Source organism: Scardinius erythrophthalmus (genome assembly GCF_964197995.2).
Source record: "Scardinius erythrophthalmus genome assembly, chromosome: 3".
Classification (NCBI taxonomy): Eukaryota; Metazoa; Chordata; class Actinopteri; order Cypriniformes; family Leuciscidae; genus Scardinius; species Scardinius erythrophthalmus.
The window spans coordinates 25,594,771-25,616,602 of NC_138223.1; the positions used below are offsets into that span (position 1 = coordinate 25,594,771).

The window sequence follows — 21,832 nt, forward strand, 5'->3', positions numbered from 1 at the left end:
ATAGGGAAGTGTTGCTCGGGCTACTTTGACGCATGTATGGTGTGGGAGTGGCATAGGTTAGTTGTCACAACGAGCGATAAAGGTTGACATCGAACACGCTAAATCTCGAACCACCGGGGAATAACCCGTTTACACAAACGGCAAATTGAGGAGAGTCTGCTGGCAAAAAGAGAACATGACAGAGCTTGCAATAAAAGGAGAATCAACATTGGCTTGCTTTCTGGGGATGGCTAGAACTGAGGTATTTGAAATGTTGTAAAAAGCGATGCAGAGATGGCGTTTTTATTACTCAACAGGTGACTATGTTTTTTATTGAACAGATAAATTGCCATATGTAGCTCTCAAAGAGAGTTCACTGTAAAGTATTATCTATTGCGAAGGGCCATTTCATTATGGTTGTTGTAATGCTGTGCTGGAATTTATTTTCAAGGAAGTATCGTGTCTATTAATTGGTAAAGCTACAGTAATGTCTTTAGCAATTCAGCTTGAGATCCTTTCCATCTAAACTGGCTATATCTCTTAAGCCTAGGAGTGAATGTTTTCTGAGCAGTAGGATAATCTCTGTCTCTTTTTTTAGTTAGAAAAAGAACCATATTTATCCGCATAGTCACACAGAGCCGAAGCACAACCAAAACAATGTTCTTCAGCAAAATGCATGCAGTTTTGTTGTATAACCTCTAGAGGACCAAAAGCAACATAGTGTACCTTTAGCGTTAACGTTAACCCTGCTTTGTGAGAAATGATCCTCCTAAATTCTGAGATATACGTGTCTTTGCAAGTTCAAAGGTTCAGATCCAGATAAGTTTGATCCTGACTCCTTCTTCAGGCCACAAACAAAGAAAATAATACACAGCAATACTAAGACTGTGAAATTAAATTTGGAGCAAATTTATGTGTGTATTCTAAAAGTCAATGTAAAAAGGAGTATTTTATTAATCTCACACTGCCTGTCAATCATTTTTGCTGATGTCAAATTGAATAAATGCCTTTACAGCGTTAAGAAAAATGAACTGTGTTCAACAATTAAATGCATGCGTAATTTTGACAGCCCTAATCAATACATGTTGTGGTTTAAAAAGGCTCAGCATTTGACATTTACCATTCAGGAATAGGGAATTCTCCCACTTTAGAAACAGTATTTAATGATAGTCTCATAAAGATTAGCTAGATTTACACTAATGCTATAAATTAATAGAGTTCATTTAACTTAGGGGCGGCATATAACAGAGTATGTCTGCCTTCAGCAACAAAGGTGAGGGATGTTTAAAGTGCCAAACCCCAAACAAGATAATATACAGCCTAGTATAAAATTTTACAGTTTCATTTGATCATCTTGATTGCATTCCTAAAACTGTCGTACAACTTTAATGTATAGTACTATGCAGCACCCAAGAACACCCTCTGCACATACTGAATGAAACATGAGCTATTCCCTTGGCAATCTCTGACATTACAAGCTACCATCCAGTATTTGCTTGTCCTAGTTATCAGGAATGAAGTCACATTAGCTCTGCATCTGCCATTACAAACTTATTGCCAAAGAAAATATATATTCATATTGCCCTACAAAGGCATTATAACTCATATTGGGTTTCTGTCCTGTGTTCTCAGCTATGCTATCTAGTGTTGGCATAGTTACTGTATTTGCCTTTTTAGGACAGCATAGGAGGAGGTGACAGGAGGCGATAAAGAGAAGATGGGAAGATGGGATTGGGAAATGACCCATTGTCCGATTCATGTTGGAGCATGTTTGACATTATGTCTGCACATGGTAGCTTTAGAGTGGTTTTCAACTTCAACTTAAAATAAACTCTCTTAAAACATATAATAATTTCCACCACAATATAATTTCTATTAAATCTCAAATTATGTACTGTGATTAATAGGATTTGGCAAAGCAAATGACAGTGGATCCTGAATAAAATGGCAATCTCATTTGTATTGCTAAGGCATATTTCACAGCTAGCTTTTTTTGTATCATAAATGCAATCGAATCATATGTTCACCTTTTTTTTGTACAAAACTGTAATTTGACAAAATTACAGCTTGATTAATCACAAACAAAGAATTCCGGGGACTTTCAAAACCATGCACCCTTGCAGCTGAGAAAAATGGGAAGAACCTAATCATACACGCACTCAAAAGCTGGAATGGGTTACCCAAGGATGAATATGAAAAAGTCCCCAAATGGAACATGCTGCATCCCAGGACTGACGCAGGCCAGTCAGTCACTCAGTGCTTTTATGTGAGAGAGCTGCTGACCTAATTCCCAAATCTGGTTCCCTTAAAATTTCCCAAATAAACAAATGCAGCTTCACTGCATGAATCAGCAGGGTTTTTTTTTTTTTTTTCACAGACCTAAAGCTCAGGACTGGTCATTATGGGTACACGTCATGGTTCAACAGCTACAATGACGTATGTAAAATTATGCTATATATGGCCTTTATGTGAAAATGTATGCAAAAGTAAGATATAAACTTATAAACCATTACAGATGACAGAGGTAAAAATTAAAATAAAAAGCAAAATAAAAAACAATTGTACACAAATTTGCTACCACAATATATAGATATTGGACCATTCTGAGCTGACTGAAACTGACTGAAGCTGTGCACACGCTCTCATACACTCACATGCAATTCACAGTAGATGGAAAACAAAACAGAGATGTTTAACTGGATGTTAATTAGTGGCATTCATTCAAGTTTCAAGTTCAAATTCAAATTCAAATTCAAGTTTGCACTTTTATGATTACATCCATAAAGTGTGGGTAGCAGTTTTACTATTAAATCGTTCCTAATTGGCATTTTTGTGCATTTTGATGCAGAAATATTGAATTGATTATTGTATGTGAGTGAGCTGAATAAAGAGCATAGTTACACTGTATGAGATTTTAAAAATGTTTTTGAAAGAAATCTCTTTTGCTTAACCAAGGTTAAATTTATTTTATGAAAACAGTAAAAACAGTAATATTGTAAAATAGTATTACAGGTTAAAATCATTGTTTTCTATTTTAATGCTTTCAAGATTTCAGTGTCACATGATCATTTTACTATGCATTCTAATATTTCCTATTATTATCAATGTTGAAATCAATTATGCTGATTATTATTTGTGAAAACTGTGATACAGTTTTTCAAGATTAGCTGAAAAGAAAGTTAAAAATAACAGCATTTATTTAAAAAAGAAATATTTTGGAACATTAATAATGCCTTTACTGTCACTTTTAATCAATTGAATGCAGGGCCGGCGCTCCGCACACGCACATCACGCACTGCGCGTAGGGCACCAAGTGATTGGGGGGGCACCAAAAAATCTGGATCGTGAAAAATCATCACAATAGGGTACTAGTATAAATAACAAATAAAATATGTCTAAAGCATGTTAATATTGGGTTTAAGTGGTCGTTCAATGAGGCCTATTATATGTTGATCCGACGAAAACTATGTGTGTATTTAAGTGGTCCAGTGGTAGAATTTTTGCCAAGCGTGTCAGAGGTTCTGAGTTCTAATCCGCACTCTTATAGTTTTTTTTTTTTTTCTCATCAAAACCGATTATGTTTTTTAGTGGTTGTATATCAGGCAGGGACACTTTTTGTGCTTTTTGTTTTCTAATTGTACCGGAGCGAATAGAGAGTCTCTCCACAACGGATTGAAACGCGCGTCTGAGTGAAGGCTGTGCGCGAGCCAGAAACAAACATAGTATCCGCGCCACTGATCGCTCGGCAACGAGCACTTTGATCAGTTGATTTAAAAAAACAACACATTTCAGCGCTAAATCCACTCTTATTTAAAAAACGAATTAAATGAATGCTCTGCTGGTTAACTGGAGATGTTTTGTTTGTATTGGTACATTCGTGCCGCGAGATGTTTCAAAAGTGGTGGGGACATGTCCTACCCGCAAATTACGCCTATGCGTCCAGGGGCGTCGCTATAGTAGTGCAAAAGATCCGGGGCTTTAGCCCTGCATGGCTTATATATATATATTTTTTTTTAAACTTTGAAACTGCAATTAGAAAAAAAAAAAAAAAAAAACACAATCTCAGTGTTTGTATATTTTCATATTCACAGAGTTGTCAAATTATGTACAGAATTATTATATTGTGCCTGACCTTTGCACTTTTAACTTTCTGTGTTTACATTGTTCAGTTCCAAATCTGTGTTTTTAGTAATTGTGGTGGTATTTGGTATTTATAATTTTAACCTTTATATTATTTATTTCTTTTCATGTTTGGTGCCATTGTTAATGTAAAATTATTTATTTGCAGCAGTTATTTTGGAAGTAAAGAGAACCTAACTAAGAAATTCTGAATGGTTGTTATTCCCTTGGTGGGTGGTGGGTGGTGGGTGGGGGGTGGGGGGGGGGGGCACCACCAAGCATTTGTGCTTAGGGCACCCAAATGGCTAGCGCCGGCCCTGATTGAATGCATTCTTGGCAAATAAAAGTATTAATTTCTTTCCAATCAAAACAATAGAGCAATAGTGTGTACTCTATACTACTAAACCGACTACTAAAAGAAGGGAGACATTCACCAATATTGAATTAGTCCTCCTAACTGCTGCATTTTCTTTTTTGACAATATTACATGACAAAAAAAAGCAACATTCATCATGGTGTTTCATAGCCATAACCAGATTTAATTTTAGTTTAGAGAACCTGCTAGTTTAATAACCTCATAAAATAGTGCCAGTGCTATGCAATAAAGACGCACACGCACACACACAAATAAACAAACAATGAGTCTGTTTACTGCTGCCATGATCACTAAAAATATACAGAATTCAAATAAATATTTCAAATACATTTTAATTTATCACCATATTTACCATTGTATTAGAGTATGTAATGAGACAGATTTTGTAGTGTAATACTTTTTAGTGAATTTGAGGCTACAGTTTGACAATAATTTTAGCAACATATACAAATGTCATGCACCTACCTATTTCACTAACACTTTCGATCTCCACATCCTCACAGCTGGTGTATTCAGGAGTGGAGCCACCCTCTTCTTCAGAGCTACTGATGGACATCTGCCTTTTGTTGAGGCCTCGTTTGGGTCTATAGGCTCGTGGTGGAGGTGGCCGTAACGTCTCCGATTGGTCCGAGCTAAGAGAAGAATCTTTACGCATGATTTCTGCAGCCTTTTCTCGCTTAGCCCTGTGCAGAAAAGCTGCGGACCCAGGTTCCAGATGCCCCTTTGGGCCCCAGTCCTTTCCGTCCCTGAGGTCTGGGGGCCCTGGAGGGCCCATGTGAGGGCTACCGTGGCCCTGTTTAGCGACGGATCCTTGTACCCCAACTCCACCCCCCACGGTCCTGTCCATAGAATAAGCTCGATGGTTCTCTAAAAGGGTCTTGCGGTCGTCGTTGTTAGCTACTCGTTGCCTGCTAATTCTATTTCCAGCAGCCTCAACCCCATCTTGGATCAATCCCACTTCGTTGATGGCTAGGTCGCTGTGATGACGCTCCTGACGCATTTTGGACACTTTGGCATGCATACGCATTTCCTGTTCCTCCTTTTGCGGTTTAACAGGGTAGCGGGCTAGGTTTGGGTCACTGCGGTAACGGGTCTGGTACTCTTCTTCTCGTCTTTGTCGCTCTCGCTCTTCCTCCTCTTGCCTCCTTCGCCGCTCAGGATGGGTGGGATCGTCCTCTGGGTATTCCTGTGAGTGAACTTTCTCCAATCGTCTGCACTCTCGCTTCTCACCTGGAGCTCGATCTTCAGAGGCCTGCGATGACAACCTGGCTGGTCCACGTCTTCTCTCTCCACGTCCAATCACCTTTCCATTCTGCTCGTGTAGGGACACGGGTCTCTTCCTATTGTTGATTGGACAGAAGTAGGTAAAACTTTGAGATATAGTATTTGGAATTTCCAAGTACCAAAGCCAATTTGCATTTACAACTGCTACAATAGTAGTTATTTGAATAATACATAGCTCAACACCTGTTGACCCCTGTGTCTCAAAATTTGGGAATTCAAATGCAAAAAGGATTTAGCTGAATATGCATCTGATAGGAAGACAGGAAACATACGTCATTTTTTTAAAAAGAGATTATAAGGCAGGAGCTGCAGTCCACATAGTGCCAGCTGAAAAAAGGTCAGAATGAACAGATTTTGTTGAAATGTCCAGCTTAAAATAGAATAAATTGTATGTTGACAGTAAGGATATGTGACACCACATATTTTGTTAATTCAGTTCTGGGAATTGGGAACCCAATGGCCAGTGGACTAATCTGTCTTAAAGAAGCCTGTACAACTAGGATTGTTTCACATAACCCTGAAATACTTAGAATTTGAAATGTCATCTTAAAAACAGTAATTGTAAAAGTAATCCATATAAGTGCTTTGCATTCTATCGCACACAATCTCTTTAAATTATTAACTTTTTTATTATGAATTATGGTAAACTGAAGCTCAAATGGTCTTGCTTGATTGAGAATAATAGGTGCTAACACCAATAAGGTTTGTTCTTATGTGCCAAGTGAGAACAACTGAGCTTTTGTTTACCACATCTGATGTGCTCTATGTGTGTTGGTCAATGTTTAAATGTGAGTAAAAGCCTTGTTATTAAAAGTAAAAGTAATTTTTTAAATTTCATAAAAGTTGTAATTGCTACCTAACACATTTGTTGTGTTAGTTTGACTGACTTCTAACTAGTCTGTGTTTAAGTTAACTAACAAAATAGCATGTACTATATTATAGCTGTATATTACTGTGGCAAGGGGGGCGTGGTTCAGCGAAGTCTGTAGCGGGAGACAGAGAAAGGAGACAAGCGGTGTCAAAGTAAGTAGGTCAAGTGCAAATGACGAACACCTGTGTCTTGTTGCAGTAATTGGCATGGAGAGACCGGATATAAGCCGCTCTGGAAAGAGAACGGGAGAGAGAGAAGGGTTGATGACTCGTGCGAGATCGCTGGGGAATTATTGAAAAGAGAGACAGAGCCTGTTTTATGAACTACTGTCTGTGCTATAGCAAGTCTATGGTGAATGCGCTGTGGGCGCGCCTTGTGTTTGTTGTTATTTTGAAGTTGTCTGAATAAAAACGTCCCAGTCACGCCGACCCTGTCTTCTTCCTTCCAGCCTTGAACCTCATCACACTGCCGAAACCCAGGAAGGAAGAAGAACGCCGCCACCATCATACAGTCTCCGCCAGGATCGCCATTTGCGGACGTCATCCAATCACTCGCGAGTCTGCATCAGGAACACCTTCAAGCCATGCTGGGCATGAGGGACAACCAGGAGTGTCGGTTCCAAGCCCTCGTCCAAGCCCAGCAGGAAGACCGCAAGCTGTTCCGGAGCTTTCTGGAGCCACGCAAACTCCATCTGCCTCAGCCCCGCCCACTCACGTGCCTCTAAATAAAATTGGACCACAGAATGATCCAGAGGCTTTCGTGGATTTATTCGAGAGGTTCGCTGAGGCCTGTGGGTGGGCACCCGCGGACTGGCCAGTGCGGCTCATACCTCTGCTCTCCAGAGAGACGCAGGTGGCCGCACAACAACTGCCAGTCCAGAACCTCCTGGTCTACGAAGACCTGAAACGCACCATCCTGCAAAGGGCCTTCGTGATGGCGCAACATCCCGGACGCTTCGCAGGCTGGCCCCGATCAAGCTGGCCTGTACCAGATACCTGTGAGTATTAAGGGGGGTATGTATCAGGCTTTGGTGGTTCAGGGTGTAATCAAACCTCCATTCATCAAAGCCTGATTCAACCAGAGGCATTGGATAAGAGCTGCATGGTTAAAGTATGGTGCGTGCACAGGGAAGTGGTGAACTACCCCTTAATGTTGGTGGTTATTCAATTTTGGGGTCAGAAGTATAATATAGAGGTTGCGGTTAGCCCGCACCTCCGTCATCCGCTAATTTTAGGAACAAATTGGCCAGATTTTAGTGTATTATTGGGATATTTATGTGAGGATGCCTCTTGGAAGAAGGGGGAGCGGGGAAGGGGGGCGGTCACTCAGCTCGGAGAAGCTGAGCCGGGACCAATGGAAGATGAGCCAGGAGAACGGAGTGCTCTTGAAAGGAGAATGATTTCCCCTGGAACAGTCCCAGGACGAAACGCTCAAAAATGCCTTTGAACAGGTCCATACTATCGACGGGCAGCCTCTCCAACCAGATCGACCACTCTCATATCCTTATCAGTGATTCGCGGGTCAATGTATAAACAAACCACACCCGACCGACGTTTTCAACTAACCCGCCCGCAACTCGGACCGCAAAAAAAGAAAAAGAAAACATTGTACCCGACCCGCTTCCTGACCCGCATTTTTTAAAAGTAGTAAATGCTCATCGTAGCGTCTTAATATAATTTAATATATTCTAATTTTGTCAAGAATTATAAAAAATCATAATTCAATTATCAAAAAGCATAATCATAAAGCTCACAATTTGTACTAAAATAGTCTAAATGTTTAGTTTTAAAAACAATTTTAAAAAGCTGGCTATGTCTATTTTGATGTTTCTGCGCAAGTTCAGCAGACAGTGAGGTTCGGGTTTGTTCCGATCAGAGCTCGTGAGCGGAGAGCGCATCTCTGAATATTCCGCTCTGCTCGCTCATTCCATAGGTTCGCTCGCCCAACGCAGAATGGCCTGCTGGTTCGAAAATATGTGGAATAAGGGCTGCCTCCGACTAATTTTTTTTTTCTAGTCGACTAGTAGTTGTTCATTTAAGCCATTCGTGGACAAATCGCCCCTTTATATTAATTTAATTACTTAAATAGGCTATAGCCTACAGGATAATAAGTGTTATGACCGCACGCATAAAGCTTGCCACAAGCTCGCCTTATTACATTGTCTGCTATATATTTGCTTCTTATTTATTAAATACGGGCAATTGATTGATAAAACATTGATCAAAATTAAGATACAATTTATACAAAATCAAAACTTAATGAAGTCGTCAAAATCATGTTTTACCAAAAACAGCACCGTTGCTAGGAGGGCGCTAGCGCCTCTGCCTTTCAGCACCTCTGCCTCGCGAGTGGATGATAGCCCTGAAGACGCCTAGCAATGATATACCTTTAGTGGTAGTATACCTTTAGTTAAGTTATACCTTAAGAGTCTTCGTAGCGCGCTAAGAGACAATGTTATCGGAAAATGCAGCCCAGGTATGATGCGTATGATGCGTAATGGAGATTCCAAAGCGCTCTTCTTTGGTCCATGGAGAGCGATCGCGGATTTACTTTTAACAATGCAACAAAATATTTAAAGAGCATCAAGCTATTAAAATCTATATTATGTATGCGCACAGATCATATAACAGTTGGCTATATTTGTCAATATTTTTTTTATTAGGTTAAGCAGTGCTTGGATAAGGTTTTTTTTTATTTATTTTTTCACACACAATTGGTCTGGCCCATCCAAAACTGGAATCCTGGCGCCGTGCCTGGTTGGTCGTGCCAGTTTTGTGGTTATCAAATGTGTAAATAGCATCGCAAGAAGTACACATGACAAAGCCAGCACTTTGGTCATCATCTTTCATCATTTTCGGCAAATGTCTCCCACACTTTGCTCTTTCTATTTGTGTATTTGTGGAGCTTCCACTCTCCAGTCTTCACCTTTTCTCTTGCCGCCTCCATCTCTACCTGCAGACTGAGCTTGTGCGTCATCTTCGCGCCAGTTATTCAGCCAATAAAGTGTAGGCCTATGTATTTCATAGAAAATTGTGTCTAGTACTATATAAATGACAAAGGTTTAATTGGCATCTTTATTTCAAATGACCCGACCGACCGCGACCCAAATATCATTAAAAATATTTTTGGATGACTCGTAACCGTGGGTAACCGCGGGTGACCGCAGGCACCCGCTCATTTTGGATCAACCTGCGCATCACTGATCCTTATTTTGCTATTGTAAAAGAGAAGTTGTATCGAGTGATCCAAGGCACTCAGACAAAACAAGATACAGCTCAATTGTTGATACCAAAAAGCCGTAGGTAAATGCTTTTCAGGTGGCTCATTGTAATCTGATGGCTGGGCATTTGGGACAATCAGCAACACTTAATCGTCTAATGACCCGATTTTTCTGGCCGGGCATTCACGAGAACGTGCAAGGTGGAGCGCATCTTGTCGGGAATGTCAGTTGGTGAATCCACCAGCCAATCCAAAAGCACCATTGTGCCCACTTCCTCTCATGCAGGTCCCCTTCGAACGAATTGGCATGGACCTCATCGGGCCATTAGAACGATCTGCACGGGGGCATTGCTTTGCATTAGTTCTGGTGGATTATGCAACGCGATACCTAGAGGCAGTGCCACTATGCAATATTTCCGCAAAAAACGTAGCGGGCGTGCTGTTTCAATTTAATCTCCCGGGTGGGAATCCCGAAAGAGATTCTCACCGATCAAGGCACAGCGTTTATGTCACGGACAATTCACAAACTTTACCAATTATCAGGCATTAAATCTATTCACACCAGCGTTTATCACCCACAAACAGACAGTCTGGTGGAAAGATTTAATCGCACGTTAAAAACCATGATTCTGAAGTTCGTTCAGGAAGGCGCCAAAAATTGGGATAAGTGGCTAGAAACCCTCTTGTTCGCTGTGCGTGAGGTCCCCCAAGCCTCCACAGGGTTTTCCCCTTTCGAGCTTCTCTATGGGCGTCAACCCCGCGGGGTGTTAGATGTCCTTAGAGAGACTTGGGAGAAGGAACCTTCCAACAGTAAGAACAAAATTCAATATACAGCACCTGAGAACAAAACTCCACACTTTGGGGTGCCTCTCTGTAGAGAATTTGTTACAGGTTCAGGACAAACAAAGCTGGCTATACAACAGGGGAACTTGACTATGTGAATTTGCACCGGGAGATAAAGTGCTTGTATTGCTCCCAACTTCTAGTTCTAAATTACTTGTGAAGTGGCAAGGACCCTTTGAGATCACACGGTGAATCGGGGATCTCAATTATGAGGTAATACACTGATGTGACCAATTTACAAGCAGAATTTGCCAATGTGTTCTCATCCCTGCCTGGTCGAACGGACCTTAACCAGCACCACATTGGTAGCGGGAGAGAGAGAAAAGAGACGAGCAAGTAAGTAAGTAAGTAAGTGGGTCAAGTGCACATGACGAACACCTGTGTCTTGTTGTAGTAATTGGCATGGAGAGACCGGATATAAGCCGCTCTGGAAAGAGAACGGGAGAGAGAAAAGGACTGAGGACTCGTGCGAGATCGCTGGGGAAAGAGTATTCTGAAGAGAAATATTGGAAAGAGAGACAGAGCCTGTTTTATGAACTGTGCTATAGCAAGTCTCTGGTGAATGCGCTGTGGGCACGCCTTTTGTTTGTTGTTATTTTGAAGTTATCTGAATAAAAATGTACGGGTCCCAGTCATGCCGACCCTGTCTTCTTCCTTCCAACCTTGAACCTCATCACAATTACTTTGATACACTTTGATAACACCATACTTCCTAAAATGTAACACTGAAACAAGCATTTTCTGTAAAACTGCTTTGAAACTATACTTATTGTGTAAACTAAACTTTAATTGAATTGAACACTATTGTAAAGTGTTTCCAAATCTGCAGTGCTCATACAATAGCACAGGGGTGTCCAAACCTGAGGAGGGCCAACATTCTGCAGAGTTTAGGTCCAAATTGCCCCAACACACTTGCCTGGAAGTTTCTAGTCAGTCTGAAGAGCTTGAATAGCTGGTCCAGGTGTGTTTACCTAAAGTTGGAGCTAAAACTCTGCAGGACAGTGGCCCTCCAGGAGTATGTTTGGACACCCCTGCAATAGCACAAGATGCTCAAAATACGGATCAAGGTGTGACGCAATAGTCAAAAGATTTGTATGGTTGTAGCGATGGTAATTCTTACTGTGGTTTTAACATGCAGCAATACTAAATAAAGATAAATAATAAAAAAAATCTAGTTGATCTTTCCCAATAGGCAACAAATCAACCTCTGTGACCTATGCCTAGTTGACACAATACCCAACAGCATATTTCTCATTGTCTGTTGTCAGTTGCACTACTGCACTGCATACTTCATTTTGATCAGTAGAGCCACTATGATATATATATATCTTAGGACTGGCATGTGTGTAAACATTTTTGGCCTACTTGTCTCGTGGTGGTTCACTGCGGGAGCGTGAGGTGGGCATCGTATCTGCTCCCTTGGTGGGGTCACCGAGACCAGCGTTGGGTGGTAGAGTGTTGTTAGTGCCCGGAGCCTGGGATCTGAAACGCAATCTCCTGTCCTTCTCCAACTCGGGGCCACTGAGGGGAGCACCCACACTAAGAGGCCTAGCCCCAGGCCCTGATGAAAACCATTCTCCTGATTTAGTTAGAATTTCCTGCTGTTTCCTGCACAGGTTACATACCCACATGACCTGCATAGACAAATAGAAGTGTTATTAAGGGAGGCAGCGATTGATGATCATTGTAAATTATCAAGATGTACAGTACAGCTAATACTTGAATTAAATTATGTTATTCTTTTATAGTTTTTAAAGACATTTAAAACAAACAAATTTAAAACAAAGAGACATATATATATATATATATATATATATATATATATATATAAAACCACATAATATACTTACATACGGTACATACACACATTCACACTTTAAAACACATCAAACACTGGACTTTCATTATATATTTAGCCAGCACAAATTCAATCTAGCAATTTCAAGGAAGGAATAGGAACTGACAATGTTGAGCAGGAGTAAACATGAGCTGCGATATTATTCAAGCGATTTAAGTCAACCAAACTAAACAATCAAACTCTATCAGATATAAAAACACTTATTTTAAATTTCATCTACTACTTTACACAGTTTCCTACATTTGCTGTACTGCGCTAATTGGTAGCTATATTTTGAAAAGTGATTCAAAGAATTTAGATCTAGTAGGGCTGCCCTCTAATAGTCCGCCAAATGTTAGTCAATGAAAAGAGGCTTAGTTGACCAAATTTTAGTTAGACGGTTAATAACAGAAAAGAAAAAAAACTCCACAGGAAGTGTCAAAGTCCGTGATGTACAGATTGTAACACGACTGGTCCATGTGGTAATTACAGTATGTCGGGCAGGAAATCGAAACATTCATCTATCACTCATTTACCTAACTATGGCTTATCATTTGAAACATGTAGGGAGTAGCCTAACATTTGCCACTACATAGCCGCTTGCTCTAATGTTAGCCTAGATAAATGTGCGCTGTCATTTTGCGAATATGTTCATGTGGACAGCGAAAATAACTTATATTTTTAATATTTTTTTATATTCTCATATCCTTTTTGTCCATCCATTGAAAGTCCGCACAATCAAAATTCCATGCATTAAAAAGTATTGTTCAACAAATTTACATAGCTCATCAAATATGGTGAACATGAAAGATCAACCATTCTGGCTTAACACACGAGAACAAAGCTCATTGGTTCTTGTGGACGTTCCAACATGTTTGCATCATTTGTTCTTTCGCATAAAACAAGCAAGTTTGACCTTTACCAAATTTCATGCTCTATATATGTTTGTTTATCAATGTTTATATTATATTATATTATATTATATTATATTATATTATATTATATATTCTATTCTATTCTATTCTATTCTATTATATTAATTGTGTCTATTCAGAAGACTTGGATTAAACCGCTCGATTCATATTTTGATTATAAATAGTCTTTATGAAATATTTGAAGCATCAAATGTTGTGTTAGCTTTCAATGAAGGTACAGAAATCAGGTTTCATTAAAAAAATATCTTGAGGTAATATAAAAAGGTTGGTCCAAGGTGGCTGATTGATTAGCTTACACCTGATGTTGATTTCTTTTATTATATTGGTCTATTTAAGCTCTGTTTTGTTCAGTTCTTTTGTGTTGACAGTGTTGACAGCTGTACTTAAATTCAGCTTTTTTATTTTTGCCTCCTGCTGCAACTTAACATGATAGAAGTACAGACCTCTAATGGATTTAGCGGCAGTCAGAATCCTCCTTCTCTTGCATGGGAACCAGTCTCTGGAGGCACACATGCGTTCTTGGACTTAAAATATATGGTCCATTGCAACGATGCCGGCCTGCATGTGTTTTTCTGGGCAGGTTTGAATAAGAAGACCAGGACATGCCTGCCCAGAGACAAGCCTCCAGAGAGCTTTATGGATTACATGGAATGGTTCATTCTCCCCAACGGTTCACCATTTACAATCTACGAGAGCAAGGAGGAAATCAGCACGCCATCCCCAGCCACCAGCCCAGCCCTGGATTGTCCCAGCGTGTGTCCAGGTGTGTGAGCCGGCTACATCGCTCATGCCCATGAATATACTGGTGGAGTTTGAAGGATGTCATGGAGCCCCAATCCCTCATCCATGGCTGGAGAATTACTGATTGATTTTGAAAGTGAGTGCATCTTGCCCCTTGCTGTTCCCTGCATCGAGCCTGTCACTGCTAACAGCATCAATTTTCCTGAGTTTGTGTTCCTGCCCAGCCCCCCTATCCCACCTCTTCCGGTTTTCCCGGTTCCATGTCTGCCTCTTCCACATCGGCCAAGAAGGCCAGTCCTGAATGTTTGTGTCCTCCTCTCTAGCCAGTCTGTTCACCCTCGCCTGTATTGTCCAGTCCTCCAGCCCTACCTGCACTATCTTTCCTCTACCCTTCAGCTCCCTTTCTGGTAATCATTGGGTCACCTTGGTCAGAGTATTTGCCAGCTCAGCCCATGTTGATTGACCCAGTAGCTCCACCTAGGACCTCAGTGCCCGCCACTCCTCCTATTTGACTCCACCATGGCTCCTCCCTCCCTCGTCTCCACCTGGGTCCGTCCTCCTCTTGGCTTCACCTTGGTCAGCCGTTGCACTGCCTGCACCACAGACTTCCGGTCCTTTACCTTTGGCTCGTCTCTCCAACCCATGGCTCTGTCGGGCGTTGCCATCCCTCTGGCTCTGCCTTGGTCACACTGACTTCGCCTCAGTCCTCCAACACCCCGACTCCACCTCGGACACGTCATCGCACCAGCTATGCCTTGCCCTTCAGGACCAGCATCGTTGCTCGGTCCCTGGAGTCCTGTGGCTCCACCTGGGTTTCCACCTGACAGCTGCATCTCGGTCAGTTGTCTCCCTGGGTCCAGCAGACATGCCTTCCCCATGGCTCCTTTCTCCCTTGTCTCCGCAGTGCGTCAAGTCCCTTCTGCTCGGGGTTCCAACCTGGCTGCTCCCGCCTTCTCCGCCCTGGCCCTGCCTGTCCTGGTTGCCTACCCTTCACTCACCACCAGAACCTCCTCCCACCCTCCAGTCTTTTTATGTTTATGTTTTAAGGTGCGTAGACATGGCTTTTCTTTTTTTTCTTCTTTTTTTGTGTGTGTGTGTGTAGATTTTTGTATTGCAAATGCAAAAGTTAATATATCATCAGCCTCATATTTGTTATCTGCTTCCTATTCTCTTTCCTTTTCCACAGTGAAGCCCCTTATTATTGAGCCCTGTAATAGTTCATTCATGAGATGGATGGCTGAGGCTGCCTAAAATAACTCAGCCGACACCATATTTCTTCACTTCCTCTACCCATATTTCTCCCACCCTCTCTCTTACACTCACTCTTGCTTTTTTTTTTTTTTGCCAGCCAGCTATACAGGTCTGATCTGACATGATTAGCAGGAATGCTAAATCAAATGAACAGCTCTTGCATTGACAACAAGTTAATGGCTTTAAAAACACAGAGGTCCAATCTATTGATCTAACATTATGCTCTTAAAGCACCCTCAGAATTGCAGTAAATCAAAGCCTATTGCAGTACATGACAGCTGCTGTGGCTCCTCCAAAAAACATTTGGATGAGAAGAACCACCTTTATTTTTTTACCGATCTCAGTGATTCTACAAGCTTCAGAAGGAAGCCAGAGGTCTGTAAAATACAAAACTGTGTAAATCACATGGACACCCTGCAATTGACACTGCATATTTTATCAATTGGTTAAATGGCGTGAGAACGGAAAAGCAGATATCACCCAAATAGCCTGTAATGTTGTAGTCATCTTTAGCGCTCGATGATCGCAAACTGGTTATGAAAGCAAGAGCTTATATGATGCACAAAAACAGGATGTTTCGCAACAGACACAAATGCTTAATTTAAGCAATAACAATCAGTTTTATGATGTTAAGACAGAGGATTTATATTGCATAAAAGTTTGAATGAGAATAGTTTGACTTTTAACTATTCTATGCTACAAACACCTGTACTCACATGTCAGCATCCTCCTTGATAATAGATCCCCTCTCACAGGGTCAACCTTCAACTCCATGAAAATCCAATACAAATTCTTTGAAGAATCGCCAGTACAAGATACCTTGCCGACAAATGCGTTGCATCTCGGTGTTGACCCGATCTTAAAGAGGAGAAAGGCTGTTCTAGGACAGGATGGATATGAGGGAGAGTGAGAGAGAGGGGAAGAGAGAGCATCATGGCCTGATTGGATCCAGTTGGCACGACTCCAGCATAATCTGAGGTAAATCAGATGTGCAGAGGCCCACAGCTGTCAGCCAGCCAGAGAAACACTCTCGGGAAGGATTAGCAATCCCTGCTAATCCCACCACGCTATTGCTAGCCCTTCACCATTATTCAATCCATTGATGAGACAATGCTGCTGCGCTCTTCCCCTCAATGCCATGGGGAAACTACCATTGATCAACATTTATCTTGAAAAGAGGGACCACAGATCTCTATTAAAAAATACCACGTGCTCTTACTGCTAAACAGAAAGTAATTCACTCTTATTGGTGAGAACTGGTGGCAGATCATGATCAGATGAGTTTGTTTAGGAACAGAAAAAATCAACACCAAATGTTAATGTGCTTCATATAAGACTAGATGTGTAGATGGCTGGATTACTCATCACTAGTTTTGTGCAGTCGAGGATGGGTAAAATAATCCAAGGCTTTAATCCTTGAATTAGATCGAATTCATGCTACACGCACAATGGAGGATTCACTTTCTCTCCATTTATTTTTTATTTTTTTTCTCCAAAGGCCAGTTCACAACAATATCCAGGGCAAGCTTCTCATCTTGCGAAGGCTTGATTCAAGAGCCCCTCTCTCATCTAGAGAACTGAGGAGAATGTAGGCCACTAAGGCCTGACCATTGTTATGAGAGAGAGAGAGAGAGAGAGAGAGAGAGAGATTAAATCAGAGAGAGGTCAAGAACAGTGGTTTTACTGTATTCCTGAATAGCATGAATAGGATTTTCTTGTGCAGGGGGATCACTAGAAACTAAGTATCAGAAGACCTAATAAAAAATCAGACAGCAAACAAGCACAATTGAATTTAACTGCAGACCTGAGGTCAGCACATACTGTATGGAAAGAGAGAGAGAGGGATGAGAGAGAGCATTTTGTGTGTGTACATTTATATGGGTGTAAATGAACTCTCTACTGTTCTCTAAGAGAAAGTGTGCCAGCCACCCCCTGCTTTGGTGAATACTGTTCTCCATGGTAACCAAATCAGTGAGAGGAGACTTACACAATGTCCTCTACAATTTAACTCTCCAGTATAGAGAATCATGAATATCACAATTATTTGCACTTTTAATTTCACTATTTCACTACTTTGAATTTAATTTTCTAAAGACTAATCTCATGCAACTAGTTACTTAAAAACATGAGAATGTTAATTAAGATATTTTAATAGTGTTTCATATTTAAACTTCAGTAAAAAAAATTTATTTAGTGCCTTCTATTTTAAAGGTTGTCTAAGCGATGTCAGGCCAAAAAATTTTTTGTCACATACAGCAAACATCTCCTCACTATCCGCTAGCTGCCTGTCCCCTGAACACACTGTAAAAAAACGCGGTCTCTGTAGACACCACAGGCTCCACAAACGGCAACAAAAACAAACTGTGCTCACCCGCACCCCGAAACATAACAAACAGAGCTCCAGCCAATAACCGACAAGAAGTGTTGAAGGGTGGGGTTTGCGCGTTTGCGGGGTTAGTGCGCGTGCACATGAGGTGGGTGTGTGGAGGAGAGAGATGAAGAGGGAAGTTTGAATTATGGCCGACACACGACCAAATAGACGACGTTCCGATGAACAGAACAACTTGCAAGAGGGACAAGGCTAAGGAACGCGCGAAGTCCCGAATTTACATTGGAAAAACCTTTGAAATGTGGCGAGACCTCCGCCGGCAGAAGGGATTAGCTAGCAGCTACTATCCGACATTCAGTTGCTCTGTTTTTGCAGAACAGGTAAATCCACTTTTCTTTCTAAACTGACGTTCATGTTCGCCAAACCAACACAAGGATGTAATTAGCTAGATTTATGCAGTCAGCGTTAACTTTGGTGAATACAACATGTATGTTTCTAGCAGCGATCAATCTCTATTGTAAATGATCAAGCAAATTCACAGTAGGGCGACAATTTGTGTAAGTTAAGGGTTGTTTTCACCCACGGTTTGTCGTGAATTTGAATGTTCATTTCTGCAACATGGCATCATGACTTTGCGTAAACATACACGCCACTTTCAAGTCAAAAGTGGCGTGTTATTTATACGCATTTTGAGCTATCCGCGTGTATGTTTACGCCGAAACGAACCGTCATCTTCCGCGTGTATGTCTACGCCAATAAACAAAATCTAATCATTATCATTTCTTAAAACTACGTAGGCTACAATTATAAAGAAAAACAACTGACAGACAAGTATAATCACAATAATTTATTTAATGAGAAAATGTCAAAATCGGTACCAAAAGTTGTTCACGTGACGATGTGTCGCAGTCCTCTCTGGCAGTGGTTTTGTATATGAGGTAACAAAGCAGAATTTAAGTTATTAATTCAAATCCATGAAAATGTTAATCCGTCTTCGGTTCGGTTCGGTTCGCTGCTCTGAGGGCTGCGCGGCTGCGGCAGTGCGCGCTTCATTTCATTTCAAATGTGCATGACGCAATCTGTGACGAAGCAGGCGAGGCGAGAGCCAATGAGCGTTTGATATTACTGCCCTAACCATAGTAACCTGTCATAACACTTCTTGAGGGCGCAATTTTTGAATTTGAATTCATAACAAGCGCGGGGTTTGACGTAACGGTCAAGATGACGATTACTGGATAAAAGGGCTGAGTTTGGATCTTTTTCTTGCAAATAATGGATTCTGAAGGTTTGGATTACATCAAGCTAATAAAATTGGTGTATTTTGTGAATCGATGTTGTGTTGTAAGGTTATATTAAATTATTGTGATTATACTCGTCTGTCTGTTGTTTTTCTTTATAATTGTTGCCTAGTTAGTTTTTAAAAATGGTTATGGTTAGGTTTAGGGGTAGGATTCGTGGCTCAAACTATGTTTTAATGCCATATTGTTCATAAAAATGCCATTTTCCTACATACCTGTCCATTACGTTTTATCATTTTAATATTGTCCATAAAATGGGTATGTTTAGGTGTGGGAGTACAGTTAAGGGATCTTACATTTATAATCTATACATGCTATTAACCCCAGTGACGGGTAGGTTTAGGGACGGAGTTGGGGTAGGTCATATTTATACAGTAATGTAACGTTAAGTCAACGGCGTTGATAAACACGCTAAAAAGCGATTATGCGTGTTGATAGCACGCCAAAAATGGAAATCGAATTGGCGTGTCATACATACGCCATTTCATGAGATCAGTCTGATTTATAGGCTATTGACAACTTTGACTAAATTGGTTTACAACGCCGCCGTTGTTTATGCTCACTGGGAAACGCGAAGCTAAACGTTATCTTGCTATCATTGCGTCCTTGTATGGGAGCTATTTATAACCTCAGGTGGCAAAACGATTTTAAGATAATTTTTCTCTTTTTCTGCATTCTGTTCTGCAATATATAAAAGCATTTATCTAACTTGGCGACATTACACATTGAATGAAGTATCAGTAAAACTTAACTTTGTAGTGACTATTTTGACTTTCCTTTATGCCGGAAGGGAGGGGAGGAGGGAGGAGACGGGATGAGGAGGAGGGAGGGTCTAGCCAGCCTCCGTTTTGTTTGACAATAATTCGAATGTCAACAAGAAGAAACGTCTCCCGGGATCGCTTAGACAACCTTTAACTTCCTTTAAACCTCTGTGTGACTAATTATAAAATCACAGAAAAATAAATGACTTTATATTCAAAATTATTTGTAATAAGCCTAAAACCATTTTCCAAAATTACATTTTTACATATTACCCTTGACCCTTTTTTAGGGTGCCATCATTTATAACTGACTTTGTCCTATTAGGGTAAATTATTTTTAAATTGTCTGAAACTTCACACACATTCAAATACATTTTCACTATCTGAAAAGTAGTAAAAAAAAGTGTTTCAAAAAAACATTAAAAAGCTTTATTAACATTCCATTTAATATTTTGCTACTATATTTCATTTGTAACTCGTATGTAAAAATGTCAAAAACTTGACACAAATTCAGATTCATCTTCGCTGCCTGGAAAGTATAGTGAAACATGTCTTTAAGTGTTAAAAAAACAACAGTTTTTTTCTCTTGGAATTCCAAATCAATGGTTGTAGCACTAGTGAAAATCAAGACTCTTCTTCTTCTATGTAGCCCACACGGTTTAGCTATCATCTTTTGAGCATTAATAGGTAGTGGCATATTTCCTGACCTCTGATCACATCTTCCAAACTGGCATAGGATAATGTACTGTACCAAAATGCCTGACTTTCACAACAATATATAACTTATATTCTTTATCTCTGCCATCACCCTCACTGCTTCTATCCTCCTTGATCTTCAACTTTTTTGTTTCTAACTATGACCTTATTTTCTGATGCACTGCCGTCACCATCATAAGTACTTTCTGGAAAAGGAACAGCTTTTCCTCTCTGTCTTCTATAAACTTACCAACATCAACCTAAAACACAAGCAAAAAGGCTATTATACTGACTGCCAGTACTAAGCAATAATGCTAACTGCACAGAAAATATGTATCCCCTAAAACTTTGGTTTTAAAAATGTAGGTATATTAGATATTTTAGAAAATTGTAATTTATGCATTTCCTAGTCGAAAATGGACTCACAATGGAGCCTTGACAGCATGTGACCTTGTTCCTTGTTGTATTCCTTAGGCTTGAACATAGATTGTTATTTCATTGGCTGAAGGGGATGTCATATGATATACTAAAATGACATTTTTGGGGGGTTGAATATATTATTGATTATTGTATTTTAAATGAAGATTTCTCTGCGATATTTATACATGACGATATAGCATAGAGAGTTAAGTTTGATTCATTTCTGTAAATTAGTTCTCTGTGAATAATTTCAAATGGTTTGTGTCATAAATGAAATGGGGGAAAAACAATTCTTAGTTTGGATTTTTTTACACAAAGATCTTCACTGAAGTTTTTGCATTTTTTATCTATTTAAAGTATTAGTAAAATTATGTGAAAAGAAAAGTTAAGATTTAAAAATTTCTGTAAATCAGCTCAAACTGTTTGTCAGTAAATTTTAAACTCGATTCAATGACTCATTTGCATTATAACTCAAAAACATTAAATGAAGTACGTATGTGGCATTTTTTTATAGTCTATATTTATCGATAAATGATCAAAAGACTAGCAACTATCAAGGTACATTTTAATCTATCACTCAGCCCTAAAAAAGTGAATATAGTGATATGACTAGCTTTAAAGGACAAAAACAGTAACATGATCCTGAAGATAAATGAATGCAGGTGGGACTGAGAGGAAAAAGACAGTCTATTGCATCTGCAGTGTTTGGAGAAAAGGGCTGGGGCTCAACTGTGCTAGTTCAGAAGAAATGGGTTATGAAAAATAACTGCCTTCCTCTCAAAAACTGACAGATCTGCTGACGCAGTGTCCATTGCACACCTCAAAGAGAAAACTTGCCCATACATCACAAATACACACAGCTAGGATCCAGCG

General features: G+C 40.2%; 1 protein-coding gene across 3 annotated transcripts in view; it reads right to left on the reverse strand.

Moving 5' to 3' along the window:
- The window catches only part of rims1b (regulating synaptic membrane exocytosis 1b), a gene marked incomplete at both ends in the record, with an annotated part of 89,184 nt that overhangs the window by 42,780 nt on the left and 24,572 nt on the right, over positions 1–21,832 (reverse strand). For all 3 annotated transcript variants that reach the window (XM_081361721.1, XM_081361722.1, XM_081361720.1), the window contains 2 exons: positions 4,940–5,814; positions 12,057–12,325. In XM_081361721.1, the coding sequence (XP_081217847.1) occupies positions 4,940–5,814; positions 12,057–12,325 (1,144 nt within the window). The remainder of the gene's footprint in view (positions 1–4,939; positions 5,815–12,056; positions 12,326–21,832) is intronic.